At 37.3% G+C, this 15,312-nt stretch overlaps 1 protein-coding gene across 3 annotated transcripts in view; it reads right to left on the bottom strand.

Annotated features, from left to right (window-relative positions):
• The window catches only part of SLC27A6 (solute carrier family 27 member 6), a 65,015-nt gene that overhangs the window by 11,984 nt on the left and 37,719 nt on the right, over positions 1 to 15,312 (bottom strand). For all 3 annotated transcript variants that reach the window (XM_064595851.1, XM_045892091.3, XM_045892085.3), the window contains one exon: positions 4,924 to 5,118. In XM_064595851.1, the coding sequence (XP_064451921.1) occupies positions 4,924 to 5,118 (195 nt within the window). The remainder of the gene's footprint in view (positions 1 to 4,923; positions 5,119 to 15,312) is intronic.

The raw sequence follows: 15,312 nt of genomic DNA, 5'->3' as shown, positions 1-15,312 counted from the left end.
GATGCTTTTGAATGATTGCAAAAAGGAGAAAGCAAGAAGTGTTCCTCTTAGCTAGAGTTAGTAGAGTGTGTAATTGAGGGCAAGGATGTTTGATACCACTCATTCAAGAATAAAATTAATGTTTTGCTAAGGTATTTAAATGATGGAGCTGCAAAGAAGACTGTGGACACCAAGGCTGGTGAGTGTCCCTAGCCAGGAATACACCATGTACATGGTCACATGTCAGTTCCAGGAGAGTAATGCCATCCTGACTCCACAAGAAAGGACCCCTAGAAACCTTGCATTTGGTGCCCTCCTGATTCTACCCTATTGCTTCTCCCTCCATCTGATTTTAATCTGTATCCTCTAGATGTAGTAACAGTAATTATGAGCGTAACAGCTTTTGGTGAGTTTTGTGAGTCCTTAGCGAATCATCGAACCCAGAATGGGTTGTCGGGACTTCAAATCCAGCAAGTGCTGTGAGAAGTGAGGGTGGTCTCATGTGGGTTCCTGCCTAACTGCACAACCAGCTAAATTTCCTGGTCCGTAAGAAATGCCTACTTTTAAGATAATAAAAAAGCTTACCAAAATGTGAAGGAGGCTTTTTATTAAATCTGTTTCTTTACACTGTATTTATGGACTTACTATAAAAGATGAGAAAATTAGGGGCGCCTGGGTGGCTCAGTTGGTTGGGCGACTGCCTTCGGCTCAGGTCATGATCCTGGAGTCCCGGGATCGAGTCCCGCATTGGGCTCCCTGCTCGGCAGGGAGTCTGCTCCTCCCTCTGACCCTCCTCCCTCTCGTGCTCTCTGTCTCTCATTCTCTCTCTCTCAAATAAATAAATAAAATCTTAAAAAAAAAAAGATGAGAAAATTAGCACCTATATTTCCTCCTTATGTGCTGTCCTATTTATAAACATAAGTTGGAGCTGTTCCATCTTCTGTCTTTAGATGGATTCAATCAAAGCTTTTAACTGAAGGCAATTCCTTCATTTCTAAATTCTGCTTTCTCTTCAGGTTGACTGGACATTTCCACGGAGTGAATTTTATAAAGAAGTATGACATTCCTATAGATACATGGGTATTATATTCTCTGAGTTCTTAAAATTTTGAGAACACAGCTTTGTTGCCTTTATACTCAAGGAACAACTCAGTCAGAAGTAAAATTCTGAGGTGAATACCTTCCTTCCTTTTTTTTTTTTCCGGCATTGAGTGTTTTGTTCTTGTTTTGAGAGATGCTGGAGATGATTCCCATCTTCACCCTATACTTTGTACAACCTTTGTTTTCTCCTTACAGTTCTTTAATTTATATTCAGTAATTTCACCAGCATATATTTTTCTGATGGTCATCCTGTACTAATATTTTTTTTCCTGGAACACAGTGTGCTCTTTTGCTAAAGATTGAAGTCTTTATGAACCATGAAAGACTATGGACTCCGAGAAACAAACTGAGGGTTCTAGAGGGGAAGGGGGGTGAGGGGATGGGTTAGCCCAGTGATGGGTATTAAGGAGGGCACGTACTGAATGGAGCACTGGGTGTTATACGAAAACAGTGAATCATGGACCACTACACCAAAAACTAATGATGTATTGTATGGTGACTAACATAATAAAATATAATTTAAAAAAAGATTGAAGTCTTTAATTTAAGGAAGTTTTCCTCTATTAGGTTTCAAATCATTTTTTTTCCTTTTTGATCTATTTTTTTTTCCTGCAGGAACACCAATTAGCAGATGTCAGATGATTGTCTATGTTTTCAAAATCTATCTTTCTCATTTATTTTATATTCTTATTTGCTTATTCTTTTTATTGTGTTTGTGTGACTCCTTAATCCCATTCATCTTGTTCCCTAACAATGTTTACAGCTTGTGGTGTTCACCTCTGCAATACTTTCATTCTTCCCTTTTATTTTTTTCCTTTGAACTGAGTCTGTCTACTTTCCAACTCCTTTTGTTGATTTATATATATTTCCCTTGCACTTTCCTCTCTTTTAAGCTCTTTTTTTTTTTAAGATTTTATTTATTTGACAGAGAAACAGAGAGAGAGGGAGCACAAGCAGGGGGAATGGCAGGCAGAGGGAGAAGCAGGCTCCCCGCTGAGCAGGGAGCCCAATGTGGGACTCAATCCCAGGATGCTTAACTGACTGAGTCACCCAGACATCCCATTGAGCTCTTATTTTTAAAGAGAATATTATTGCAATTTTTGAACCTATGGGAAATTGTTTTTTCTAAAATCCCCTGGTCATTTTACAGAGCTTATTATTTTGCTATGTATCCGTATTTTTCTTCAGCTATCTTTATTTATTTTTTTAAAAAATATTTTATTTATTTATTTGACAGAGAGAGAGAGAGCACAAGCAGGGGAAGTGTCAGGCAGAGGGAGAAGCAGGCTTCCCGCCAAGTGGGGAGCCCGATGTGGGGCTCGATCCCAGGACCTGGGATCATGAACTGAGCCAAAGGCAGACGCTTAACCAACTGAGCCACCCAGGCGCCCCTTCTTCAGCTATCTTTAATTAAGACTTATTTTCTCTCTCTCTCTTTTTTTTTTTCAAGTTTTATTTCCTCTAGGGATTTCATGTTTGTTCCCTCCTAATTATATTACCCTTGGGTGTAGAAAAGGAGAAGGCAGTCTGTAACTGTGACTTGGGATTGTCTCTCAAATGCAGTCACCAATTTTTTTATACTGTTTGCTCTGGGGGTGTATATGACTCACATATCCCTTTGGATGCACGCATTTAAACAGTAAGGACAGAACACAAGAAAGACATTTGGGACGCAGGAACTCTGTGCTGAAGCCTCATCTTTTTCCTTCTCTATTACTTTCCTATCTCTGTTTAGATGCTGATTTGTCTCTGAGCCAGTAAGTGGAAGCTTCCATTAGGTTTAAATTTTTGAGAGACAGACTTATCAAATCTCCCCACATGATTATGAAACAGTTATTGGTCCAAATTTTTCTGATGACCTACGTAACAAAACCATAATACATGCATGAAATGAGAAAAGATAGAGTAGAATTCATATGATAATAGGTACAATTTTTTTCATTTCCAAACTGAAAGAAAAAATAAGTTGAAAATCAGAAGTTTTCCAAATAAACTGGAGACAATCATGACTTCTTACTTTATTGACAGTATTACAGTCTGACAGGAAATTTAAGATATTATAAAATTATAATGAAGTCAAGCCAGTAATGTAAAATACAAATCTTCTTCATTATGCTCCTGTTGGATGATTACTTAGAAATAACTCAGCTTCACTAAGGAGCTTTAATATGAATACCAAATTTTTCAGAACCAGTGCAACAAGTTGAGAAAATTAACTGTAAGGAATGAAAAACTCAGTAATATCAGCACTTACATTCCCAAAAATTACTTTTCAGAATGTAGCTGCATTTCTGAGATGCCAATAAGACCCTCAAAATTCCAGAGAGTATATCATAAAAACAGTTTGCACCTTCTCTAGGTTCCAAACGTCAGAGAAATTTATACCAGCTTTGAATCTCTTTCTTTACTTTTTAAAAATTACAATGTTTCTCTCTTCTGACACTTCTCATTAAATGTTTATCTTGTATTTTTTTACCTTATGTTCTTGATTACTTCTTTATTTTTATTTTCTTTGGGTTTATTTCAGTTGCTTTTTAATTAACCCCCAGAAATGGATATTTAGCTCACAAATTTTCAACCATTCTTATGTAGGTCCAAAAGTTTTGAAATATAACACTTTCATTTTAATTCAGCTCCAATAATTTGTTTTTAGATTTGTTATTTTTATTTATTCATTTTAGAGAGAGAGCACGAGCATGAGCAGGGGGAGGAGCAGAAGGGGAGAGAGAGAGACAAGCACAAGGAGACTTTCCACTAAGGGTGGGTTCCTTCCCACAACCCGAGATCACGACCAAAGCCAAAATCAAGAATAAACTGATTGCGCCACCCAAGGTACCCCATCTCAAATTATTTTTTAATTTCAATCATGATTTTTTTGTCGACTCATGGACATTTACAGATGTTTTATATCCCAGTATATAGGAGATGACCTACCTGTCATTTACAAAATTTATTTCTACCTTAATTAAACTGCTGTCAGAGAACATAATCCATGTTCAATCCTCTGAAGTTTGCTGGAATTCCCTAAGTGGCCCAGTAGTCTTTGTGGATGTTTCATAAGTGCTTGAAAAGAATGGATAGTCTGCAGTTTTTAGATGTAGTATCCTATATCTGACCGTTAGCTCAAGTAATTTGTTTATTGCATATTCTGTAACATTGAAGGCTTTCTTTTGTTTCTTCTATCAAATACTGAAAGAGCTATAATTAATATCCTACTACGATTCTGGAGTTGTTTATTTCCACTTGAGATTATATACATTGTGCTATATAAATTCAGAGACTATTTTCTTTACTTTCACTTTTATTCTTTAAATAATACTGCTGAGGATAAACTTTATTTTGACAATTATTCTTCAAAGCAGTTCAAGACATTGTTCAATCTTTTGGTTTCCATGGTTCCTACTGAGAAACCAGCTGAAAGTCTTTTACTCCTAGGCAAATGATTTTTTGGGCAGATTTTAGTGGTATCTTGGTTTATCAAAAATCTATACATAATTTTTGAGTGATATAAAAATGAAGTTAAAAAGACTCAGGAAAAATGGAAAGAGTCAAATTAACATGTATCAGAAACTTTGCTTGTTTTTTATACATTATATCATTAAATTTGAAAACAGAACCAAAGACTTAGGTATCATTATCCCCACATTATAAGAGGAAAACATGGGAGATAGTTAAGGTTTTTATAAACTATGGTTCACCTAGAGGCCACGATTATATAATTTCTCAACTAAAAAAAGAAAAAAGAAAGGTGATCATATTTACCATAATTTACAAACAGGAAGTCTAGAAGAGAGGTAAACTGACCTCAATATATTTCTTATGTAAAGAAAATACTGTACTTACTTTGTAAAAGAAATTTGTTCTCCCAACGGATCCTATTTTCCCAGTGTGATTCATGAAGCAAATGTTTCCTTCAGTAGCTCCATAAAGCTCACACATTTTAATATTTCCAAATCTGTCTAAAAATTCCTTCCATACATCACTCCGTACACCATTTCCAACTGCCAAACGCACTTGATGATCCTTTTCTCCTTCTCTCTGTTAGAAGAAAAGATTTTACTTGTAATTTATTAATTCCCCAGTTCTCCATTCTTTCTTTCATTACTGTAACTTTAATGGCAAATATTCAGAAATAAGTCGCACATATGCAATAATGGAAGGGAAGTTAAAAAAAATCATATTTCACTCTGTTGCAGAACGATGTCCAACAGCTCATGAAACTAACACTGGCCTAGAGTAATATAGCTTTTATTATAACCATATCTGGTAAAAGATCTTCCTACATTCCAGATTATGAAAGCCTTATTTCAGTAGAGATCAGGTAAGGAGGAAAGCATATTTCAGGAAAAAAAGCATTACTTTAAAAAATTTATAAAATATACTTGAGTTTGTACTCTCAGCTCTACTACTCATTATCTATATAACTTTGAACAAAAGGCTGACTACCATTCTGATTCTCAGTTTATTCACCTGTAAAACTGAGAATACCTCTCTCACCTAAGTACTGCAGGATATAGGTAAACCCAGGGCCTCGCATAGGGTAAACAATACACTGAGGTCATCTAATCCCTGAAATATTTGACTTAAAAATATTACGGCAACTGCTTGTAAATATTATTTTTGAATGTGCAATATTCTCACATTTTTTCTTCTGATCCATACTTTAGAATTGAAAGAAAAACTAGAACTATACTTTACATTCCATAGGCACTATGTTAAGTAACGTGAATTATATCCACTGATCAAATATGAGAACCTCACACCTGTTAGAATGACTATTTTTTAAAAAAATGAGAAATAACAAGTGTTGGCAAGGATGTGGAGGAAAGGGAACGCTTGTGCACTGTGGGTGGGAATGTGAATTGGTGGAGCCACTATGAAAAACAGAACAGAGGTTCCTCCAAAAATTAAAAATAAAACTCCCATATGATCCAGCAATTCCACTTCTGGGCACTTATGTGAAGGATAAATGAAAAAGATATCTGCACCCCCATGTTCACTGCAGCATGATTTACAATAGCCAAGACACAGAAACAATCTAAGTGCCCACTAACAGATGAATGGATAAAGAAATTGTAGTACACACACACACACACACAGGGATATTATTCAGCCAAGAAAAGGGAAATATTGCCATCTGCAACAACATAGATGGAACTTGAGGGCGTTATGCTTAGTGAAATAAGTCAGACAGGGAAAGACAAAGACCATGTGATCTCATTTATATGTGAAATCTAAAAACAAAAGCAAAAACGGAACCCCAAAAAATAGGTATTTAGAAAGCTAAATTTTTAAAAAGGCAATTATTAGAAATGAAAAGTTGAAAAAATCAAATTGTAATGATATTTTAATTACATGATGTGCCTCCACTGTGAATAAAATGTACATATTTTAATTTCTTTATAATAACTAAAAAACTGATTATCAACATATTTTTAGATGATCATAATTACATTGGTGCCAAAGAGGGAGAAGAAATATATCTATATGAATATGTGGGTAGGAAGCCAGGTAGATGACAATTAAAACTGAAAAATCAAGAAATAGTAATATACATATTTTATTGAGAAATAACAATCAAAAATACCTTAACATAATGAAGGGTGTTTACCTCTACAGATCGGGTATTGATAGCAGGGGGTTACCATTTATCTTGAGAGTACTGTTTGATTTTTTTTAAACTATAGAAGGCCTTATTTGATAAAACAAAAATTAAATTAAAAAAATAAAATAGGAGGCAAGCAAGAGTGTGGATATATCGAAAATAAGACTCCAACTTGCTGATTTCTTCAGCCCCACATCAATAGGGTTGAAGGTAAACATTCTGCAGACAGAGAAAAAAACTCACTCAGAGAAGAGCAGCTCCTTCCAAGACAGAGGAGGAGTTGTGTCTGGTTCCTACCTCCCAGGGCCATGTTGGATATGGCCGACCTGCCATGGAACTCGTTCTTGGATTTTCTGCTGCCATTTTTCTGTACAAAACAGTAGTGCTGCAAATCTTAGGATTTATTCTGCTTGAACAGAGAACAATCTTTTCTATAGTATAACTCTTGGATGCTTTCCAGGTCAGAGATGAGTCTCAGCAAGTATCATTATTTATAAAATGTGTTGCACACTCCAGAAAACAGTAAGAAGGTGGTTTATAAACCAAATTCCACAGACTTTAACTTGTGTGTGCTACAGCTACATAAGCCTACTAAATAAGGATAAATAATTATCCAAAAATGATTTAATTGATAGAGAAAATTAAATTATCCATACTAGGGTAAGGCTTTTGTCTAAAAATATCAAAACCACTTATTTAACTCTCAAGATATCTTTATTCTGTGGTCTCCTCTTTTATTTTACTTTTTAAATTTAGTTATTTATTTTAGAGAGAGAGAGAGAGAGTTAGTGCACACGGAGGGCTGGGGAGGGAGAGAATCCTCAAGCAGAATCCCTGCTGAGCAGGGATTCCACTGTGGGGATCCATCCCAGGACCCTGAGATCATGAATTGAGCCTAAATCCAGAGTCAGACGCTTAACTGACTGAGCCACCCAGGCACCACTGGTCTTCCCTTTTAAAACAAACTCAGAAGATCATGCTTTGAGGGGTATGAGAAAAGATGAACTGATTCATTATTTACTGTTACGGGAAAAAAAGAGAAGGTGTATTTCTTCTGATTTTGAAATGCATGCACCATCATAGAAAATTTGGAAAGCATAGGAAAGTTTAAAAAGGAATTAAAAAATCTGTAATCCTACTACACCAACATTATTTTTATATAACCATGTATATACATGAAAAGTCACAATCACACTGTATTAGAGCTATATATTTTACTTTATTAATACTATATTCTGAACACTATCCTAAGGTACTAGCTCTTATGCTTTAAAAACATGATTTTTCATGTTTATATGACTATCATATCATTATATCACAATTTATCTACTATCACCTATTTTTGGATAACCAGCTTGTTTTCAAATATTCACCTATCTAAATAAAACTGAGTGAATATCCGGTCTATAAATCTTTGCAGCTCATTCGGATAGATTCCTGAAAGACCCTAATAGTTATCAATTTTTATGACTTTGTCATAAAATTGTTGTATAAAAAGGACATCCTATTTACATCAAACCTTTTCAGTGTACTAGAACTAAGAATTCATTTAATTTAAAATATTAATTTGATAAGAAAATGTGGAATAATCTTTTTTTGGATTTAAGTTATTTTCTTTGATTTTAGGCAAGTTGAATTCTTGTCGCATAATAAAATATTAATAAGGTTAGCACTTTGTTTTAATAGTTAATGGAATTTATTTCCTTTTATTTAATTTTATTTTCAATATTTGCATTCAATGTGTTTATTCTTATAATTAAATATATTATCCTCTTCTTTGGTAATATTTTCTACTTAATTTGTAATTAAAAATCTCCTTTCCCATCCAACATCAAAAAAAAAATCAATAGACTATCTTCTTCTTTACATTTAACAATTATATTCATCTAGAATTAATTTTATGAGAAAAGTGTAACTTTTAAAATTTCATGTAATGATTTGTCTCATTTAAGGTCAATTCAGATTTCATGAAAATTTAGTTTACAATTTATTCAGCTCTAGTGATCCAAAGACTTGCAAATAGAAGCTTCTCAATAAAAGTCTAAAATTTTACAAACATCTTTAAACTGATTCAGTAAGTACATGCACACAAAATACTTTTAAACCATTCTCTAAAATCTTCCTTTAAAACATAACTGAGAATCAAAACCTAAGCACTTCTGAAAGAATGAAATATAAATGACATAACTGATGTAAGTGATGTTAATTATAATTGTTTTACAGTTTACTGAAATAGTTATCTAAAGTTGTCAATAGCATCATTTAGATTTTTGTTCCCTTGATTCAAATTATGAGCCAGGAAGTATGTATAAATGAAGATAATATGATTCCTTTGTTTATAATTATAATGTAAAAATTACATAAAACCTGCAGCAAGTCCAAAAGATAGTTATTTTTGGCATACACACACACTCATATATATATACATGTATGAAAAGAGGGAAAGAGCGAGAGAGAGAGAAATAAACAAAAGTTTAAAAAAAATAGTTTGCACAGGAATGGAAATTTTACCTAAAACATTACAATAAGATGTTATCATAAGGTCTAAATCAAGGGTTATTAGCAAACTACAGCCTATAGGGGCCAAATTCAACCTACCTCCTGTTTTTGTGAATAAAGTTTTATTAGAACACCATCGTGCCTATTTATATGGACTGTCTATTGCTGTTTTTTGTAATGTAGAGGCAGAATTAAATACCTGTGACAGAGAAAGTATGATCCACAAAGTCTAAAATAATTTACTAATTGGTGCTTTTTTTTTTGCTGACCTTTGTCCTAAATTGTAAAGAAAATTAAAAAAGCAACAACTTCTTAATATTAAGACAAGTCAAACACCATCTGGTTAAGTGGATGATACACTGGTGTTACATATATTGGTTCATTAAAATTCTTTGTCCAGATTCCCACATACGCTCATTTTTTTTTTTTGATTTTTTTTTTTTTTTGATTTATTTATTTGAGAGAGAGAGAATGAGAGACAGAGCATGAGAGGGAGGAGGGTCAGAGGGAGGAGCAGACTCCCCGCCGAGCAGGGAGCCCGATGCGGGACTCGATCCCGGGACTCCAGGATCATGACCTGAGCCGAAGGCAGTCGCTTAACCAACTGAGCCACCCAGGCGCCCCCCACATACGCTCATTTTATGTTTCTTCCTTTTCTTTTCTTTTTTCTTCCCTTCTCATTTTTCTTTTCTTTTCATGTTTCTTTCTTAAGATGGGCTTTATCTTACCGGAAATAACTGGGAACTGGTTTTATTTGTAAAGTGGGTGAGTAGCCTCTCATGCACATTGAGCATATTGGTTGATGGGCAAACTATTGGTCAGATGAATCTTTTTAAAGACTACCCAGCTAGTGATGTTGTGAATTTGAGGGAGATGACTCAAAGCCAGAGGACGGCATCAAGCAGAGCCTGATATAATAACTACATTAACCTGGTACTAACTGGCATGATGCACTGGGGGGTTGGCAGGGGAAAGGAAGTAGAAAAGGAAGGTCAGCAGAATGGCAAATTTAAAAAAGAAAACATAATCAGGATTGGCAAAGGGAGCTTCAAAAAGTGACCCTGGAATATATGGAAATTGGGAGGTGGGTCTGAGGGTTGCTAATTATATTTGGCTTGATATGTGTCCATTTTGAAATTGTTCAGAAACTAGCGGTACATCATCTAAAATACAACCAAATTTTCCTAACTCCCACCTACAATTAAAAAAAAATCCCCCTCAGGGTCCTGAGGTTCCACCTGAGCATCTGACTCTTGATCTTGGCTCAGGTCTTGATCTCATGGTCGTGAGTTCAAGCCCCTGGTTGGGCACCATGCTGGGTGTGAAGCCTACTTAAGAAAAAAAAGAAAAAAAAGAAAGAAAGAAAAAGGAAAATAAAAATACCCTTAGCTGTCCATAAATTCCTCCAAACCTTAGAACAAATTCCTATTGCTTCTAATTCTCCCTGAGGCATGAACATACTGCCTAAATATCACTAGACATCTAAGCTGTATTGGGAATGGAATGAGGAGAACATGCATAAATATATAGGTACAATTAGATGAATACATAACACCTACATAAATAAATGCAGAAGAGAAAGAAGACAGAGACTGGCAAAGAACAAGAGAAGAGAGAGATAAAGAGAGATGAGGAGAGAGAGAATACATGAGAGACCCACAGAGACACACAGAAAACAGGAAAGACAGTGAAAGTGAAGAAAGTGAGAGAGACCCACAGAGCAAGGATGGGGGGAGTATAAACAAAACAGAGAAAGGGACAAAGAGTGAAATAGAGATCCATAATAACAAAGACAGAGACTGACATATTCAGAGGCAGAGAGAGACCCACATTGTGAGGGAAATACTGAGAAACTCCAAGTGATGCAGGGAGACGCTCACACCCACTTATAAAGGGATGCAACGTGAGAGACTTTCAGAGACACAGAGAAACCCACACACTGAGTGAGATAAAGAGACAAAGGCACATGCACAAGGAGGGATGCTTGCTCTCGATCGCTCTCACTCTCTTCCTCTCTCTCACTCTCCCCCCCCCACACAGACAGAGAGAAAGTAAAAAAAAAAAAAAAAAGATAAACTAGACACAGAGAGACATACTTGAAGAAAGAAAGGCACACACACAGAGACACACAGTTGTATGCAGAGACACAGGTATTGAGACCCAGACAGAGATACAAGCAAACAGAGAAGCAAACAAGCAAAAACAAGTGAGGTAGAAACAGACAGAGAAAGGGAGCAAACACAGAAATCCACAGGGTTCGGGACAGGAACAAAAGACATGTTTGCAGCCCAATCAGCAGGAGCAAAAGGAGTGGATATGTTTGAGCCCCCATGTTCAGGTTACTGTACTTTCTCATTTTAATCACCATGACAACCCTACAAAATAAGACGCATTTTCCCCATTTTGCACATTGGGATAATGAAGTTCAGGTCCAAGGTCACAGACACGAAATAAACAAGAGACAGAATTTGAACTCCTTAAAATGAAGGTGCTATGTGGGCAGGGTCTGTTGCCTGTTCTCTCCTCTGCTGTACCCCATTGCCTAGTACAGTGCCTGGTGCATAAGAGATGTTCACAACATATTTGTGGAAGGAAGAAAGAAACAGAGGGAAGGCAAATCAAAGAAAGAAAGGGAGACAGAGAGGGAGAAAGGGAAGGAAGGAAAGAAAGGGAAGACAGAAAAAAAAAACAGCTCAAAACCCTGCAAAGCCCATGTTCTATTTTCCAAGTATTTCCCCATGATTTCAGGAATAGGAAGCAATCAAAACATGAGTTTCTAATTCAATAGTTAGTGCTTAAATATTTATGGACTTGCACACACACACAGAGAAAGCCATTTTACAATATACAGAAAGTACTCATTTTTATCTCCAGCCATTTAAAATCCCATTTGAAATTTAAAAGAGAATCTGCTGGATGAGTCAGACTTCTTAATACAGAGATCCCACGGTCTTGGGTTTCAGTAGAGCAGTTTCCCTCTGCCTTTCAGTACCATGAACCCATACCAACGTGGACAGACCATGTCCATAGCAGGACAGGAGTCACACCCCGCTGGTTTCCGGCACTGTCTGTTGAGCTTACTAGATGCCGGGCAGTGCATGAACTATAACTACCTCCTACCCAGCCGTATGTTCACTTATTCATTTGCTGAAATGGACAGGCCTCTAACAACAAAGTCTTTTTCTTCCAGAACATGGGCTTAATCCTACCCAGAAAATCTAAAACACCCAAGCTAAATGCCTCTTTGTAAGTCTATGAAAAGTGAAAGTCTGAAGGTTCTGCTTAAATACAGGTAATTTTATATCGACCTTGCTTTCTCAGAAACAAAGCCTGTTTGTTGATAGATGGAGACACAGAAAAGAAATACAAGTTAACAGTGAAAACAAAGGGGCAAATCATTTCTGCCTTCAGCCTCGGGTAACTAGCTGCTTAATGTGCAAAACAAAAGTATGGTCTAATTCCTAAAGGATCATCTGATATTTATAACAACACATGTTTGGGCTTATGATTCTTCCATCTTGATTCCATTTAACCTAAGACCGCTTTTTTCTAAAACCCACTGTAATTACACATGCTCGTGTGTCAGACCAACACACTCCATGGAATAAGAATAACTATATTCCAACAGTTTGCTGTCTTCACAGACACTCCAGTATTATACATTGAAAAAATAAAGGCAGCAAGCCAACTGGGTATTACAGATGGGTACAAAGTAACACTAAGTGCAAACAAACTGTCAGAGAATCCTGCAGCAAAAACAAACAAACAAAAAACAGCAACAACAACAAAAACAAAAAATGGCATAAAATAGCAGACTTTCTTCTACTGAAGCAGGAAAGCCATGGTGGGGGGACAGGGTGGAGGCCTCTTTTGAGAAAGGACTGGAGAGTATTTAGAAGGAGAGACCTGCCCTGTTAACTTGGCATGGTCTCCAGCTGACCCTAAAAGTCTTTGCCGCGTTGCCTCTCCAGCCCAAGTTTGGGCAGGCCGTGGTTTCAGAGATGCCAGCCCTCAGTTCAACAAACCATTTTAAGGCATAAATAATAGCTTGAAAAGAGCTCTGTGATCTCAAGTATTACAGCAGAAAGCAACCACACTGTGGGCTTATTTCAAACTCATCTTCTAGATATAAGAGTAAGAGGGACTGCCATTTACAGACCACTTCTTCTGAACAGGTGTTTTCTATCCTGGCAGCACTCCGGGGAACTCAGAGTGCAGGGAAAGCCGTGTTGCAGACCAGAGACATTTCCAAATTGCCTTGTTTGAGAAAGACTGGCTCCCAGAATCTATGCAAGACTTGCCTTAAACCTGAATGAAAGTGCTAATTCAGCTAAAAAAAAAGGAGGGGGGGCTGTATAGACATAAAGGGAGGTTGATCTGGAAACCCAAAGAAAGGGTCACCTGAGCCACAACTAACATGACTTATTAATGAAATGTTCTGAAAAGTGTAGGGGCCCATGACCAAGATAATTTCTGCTGTGAGCTGGATGCAGCAATGGTCTGACTCCCTCCATGTAAGGATGCAAACTTTTGATTTATCCAAACTCCTTCAGTGAGCTCTGTCCTCCCCAGGAACATGACTTGCTGATTATAACTGAGCTTACCATGCAGGTCTGGGACCAGTGAAAATTGTGCTGATTCAGAGCACACAGGTATCCCAGCAATGAGGCTCATTATATTTGTGTTACTTTATTTTTAAAAAATAACAAATTTTTATCAAGCACCTGTTATGTGTCAGGTACCATAGTGAGTACTGAGGGTATAACTATAGATGAGGAAGATAAACCCCCTACTTTCCTGGAAGCAGGAAATAATAGTGGAAGGGGGAGATTAACAGACAATAAGGAACAATTGTATATAAAATCTGTAATAGGGTAATAAGTTCTGTGAAGAAAAATAAAGCAGTGAAAGAAGACTATGAGATAAGCATTGTAATAGAATCTGACTTCATTCTTGATGTCTGATTGCTGATAGCTTTCAGCTCTAGCACTCCCCTTTCTTTCCCTGACTCACATCTGGGCAAGCTGATGAGAACATCCAGTGCTCCTTCCTTCGGCAGCAACAGGAAGTTCAAAGTCCACAAGCAGCCCCACGTGCACAAGACCTCTTGTCCCGGTGCCTCTTTCTTGTCACAGTAACAGCCGGACCCATCTCTTTTCCTGGCTTTTTGAAGTCATTTTTGGATATGCCTGGGACCCTACTCTGCTCTTCCCAGAAAGCCCCATTATGTGAGTAATAAACTTGTTCACATTCTGTTGGTGCAGGTATGGTATTATAAGTCTCAACATCTGTACCAAATTTGGGTATGGGACCATCTGAGGTGCTAAGGTGACCGCACCACACATCAGTAGGACCTGTGGTCAGAGAAAACCTCTCTGGGGAGGTGGGATGTGGATGGACTGGGGACTGAGCCATGCAAATATCCAAGGGAACATTCAAGGGGAGAGAATGGAGAGCCCTGGTATAAGGAAGGAAAAGCAAGGAGGCCAGCACAGCTGTGGTGGAATAAACAAGGAGGGCAAGCAGGTGTGGCATGGAGGTGGGGGATGAGGGGAGATGCTAGCAGGGGAAGCAGACCACACAGTGCTGTGTGGTCCATCCTAAGGGAATTTGGATTTTCTTCCAAGTGAACCATCAGAGGGATTTTTAATAGCAAAGTAACACAACTTGAATTCCATTTTAATGGAATTGTTCCAACTGCTATGAAAGAATAGAATAGAAGGAGACAAAAGTGGGGTGAAGAAGAAGCCAGAGCTAAACTATCAGGGGGATCAAGAGCTGGCTGAAATGAGAGCAGTAGGGATGCGGTAAGCTGAGGTTATGGTTCGGGATGCATCTGAAGGTCGAATCTGCAGGGGTTGCTCATGGATTAGATGCGGGGTGGTGGGGTGGGCAGTAGGGGAAGAGAAGCTCCAAGGGAGATCCCAGGATCTTTGTGGCTGAGCACCTGGACGGGCAAGAAGGGCATGTTGACGGAAGAGGTGATGAAAAAGTTGAGCTTTGGCCACTTTTGAGATCAGATGCCAGTTAGATTTCTAAGTGGAGATGTCCAGTAGGAATGTAGATAGGTAAAACCTGAAATCAAGGGAGAAGACACAGCGGGAGATACACACTTACGAGTTAAGCTG

This window comes from Mirounga angustirostris, unplaced genomic scaffold, assembly GCF_029215605.1.
Source record: "Mirounga angustirostris isolate CCGP_5_RB_7025 unplaced genomic scaffold, mMirAng1.0.hap1 SCAF_7, whole genome shotgun sequence".
NCBI lineage: Eukaryota > Metazoa > Chordata > Mammalia > Carnivora > Phocidae > Mirounga > Mirounga angustirostris.
The sequence above is the reverse complement of the archived record's forward strand: the minus strand, read 5'-3'. Positions and strand labels throughout refer to the sequence as shown.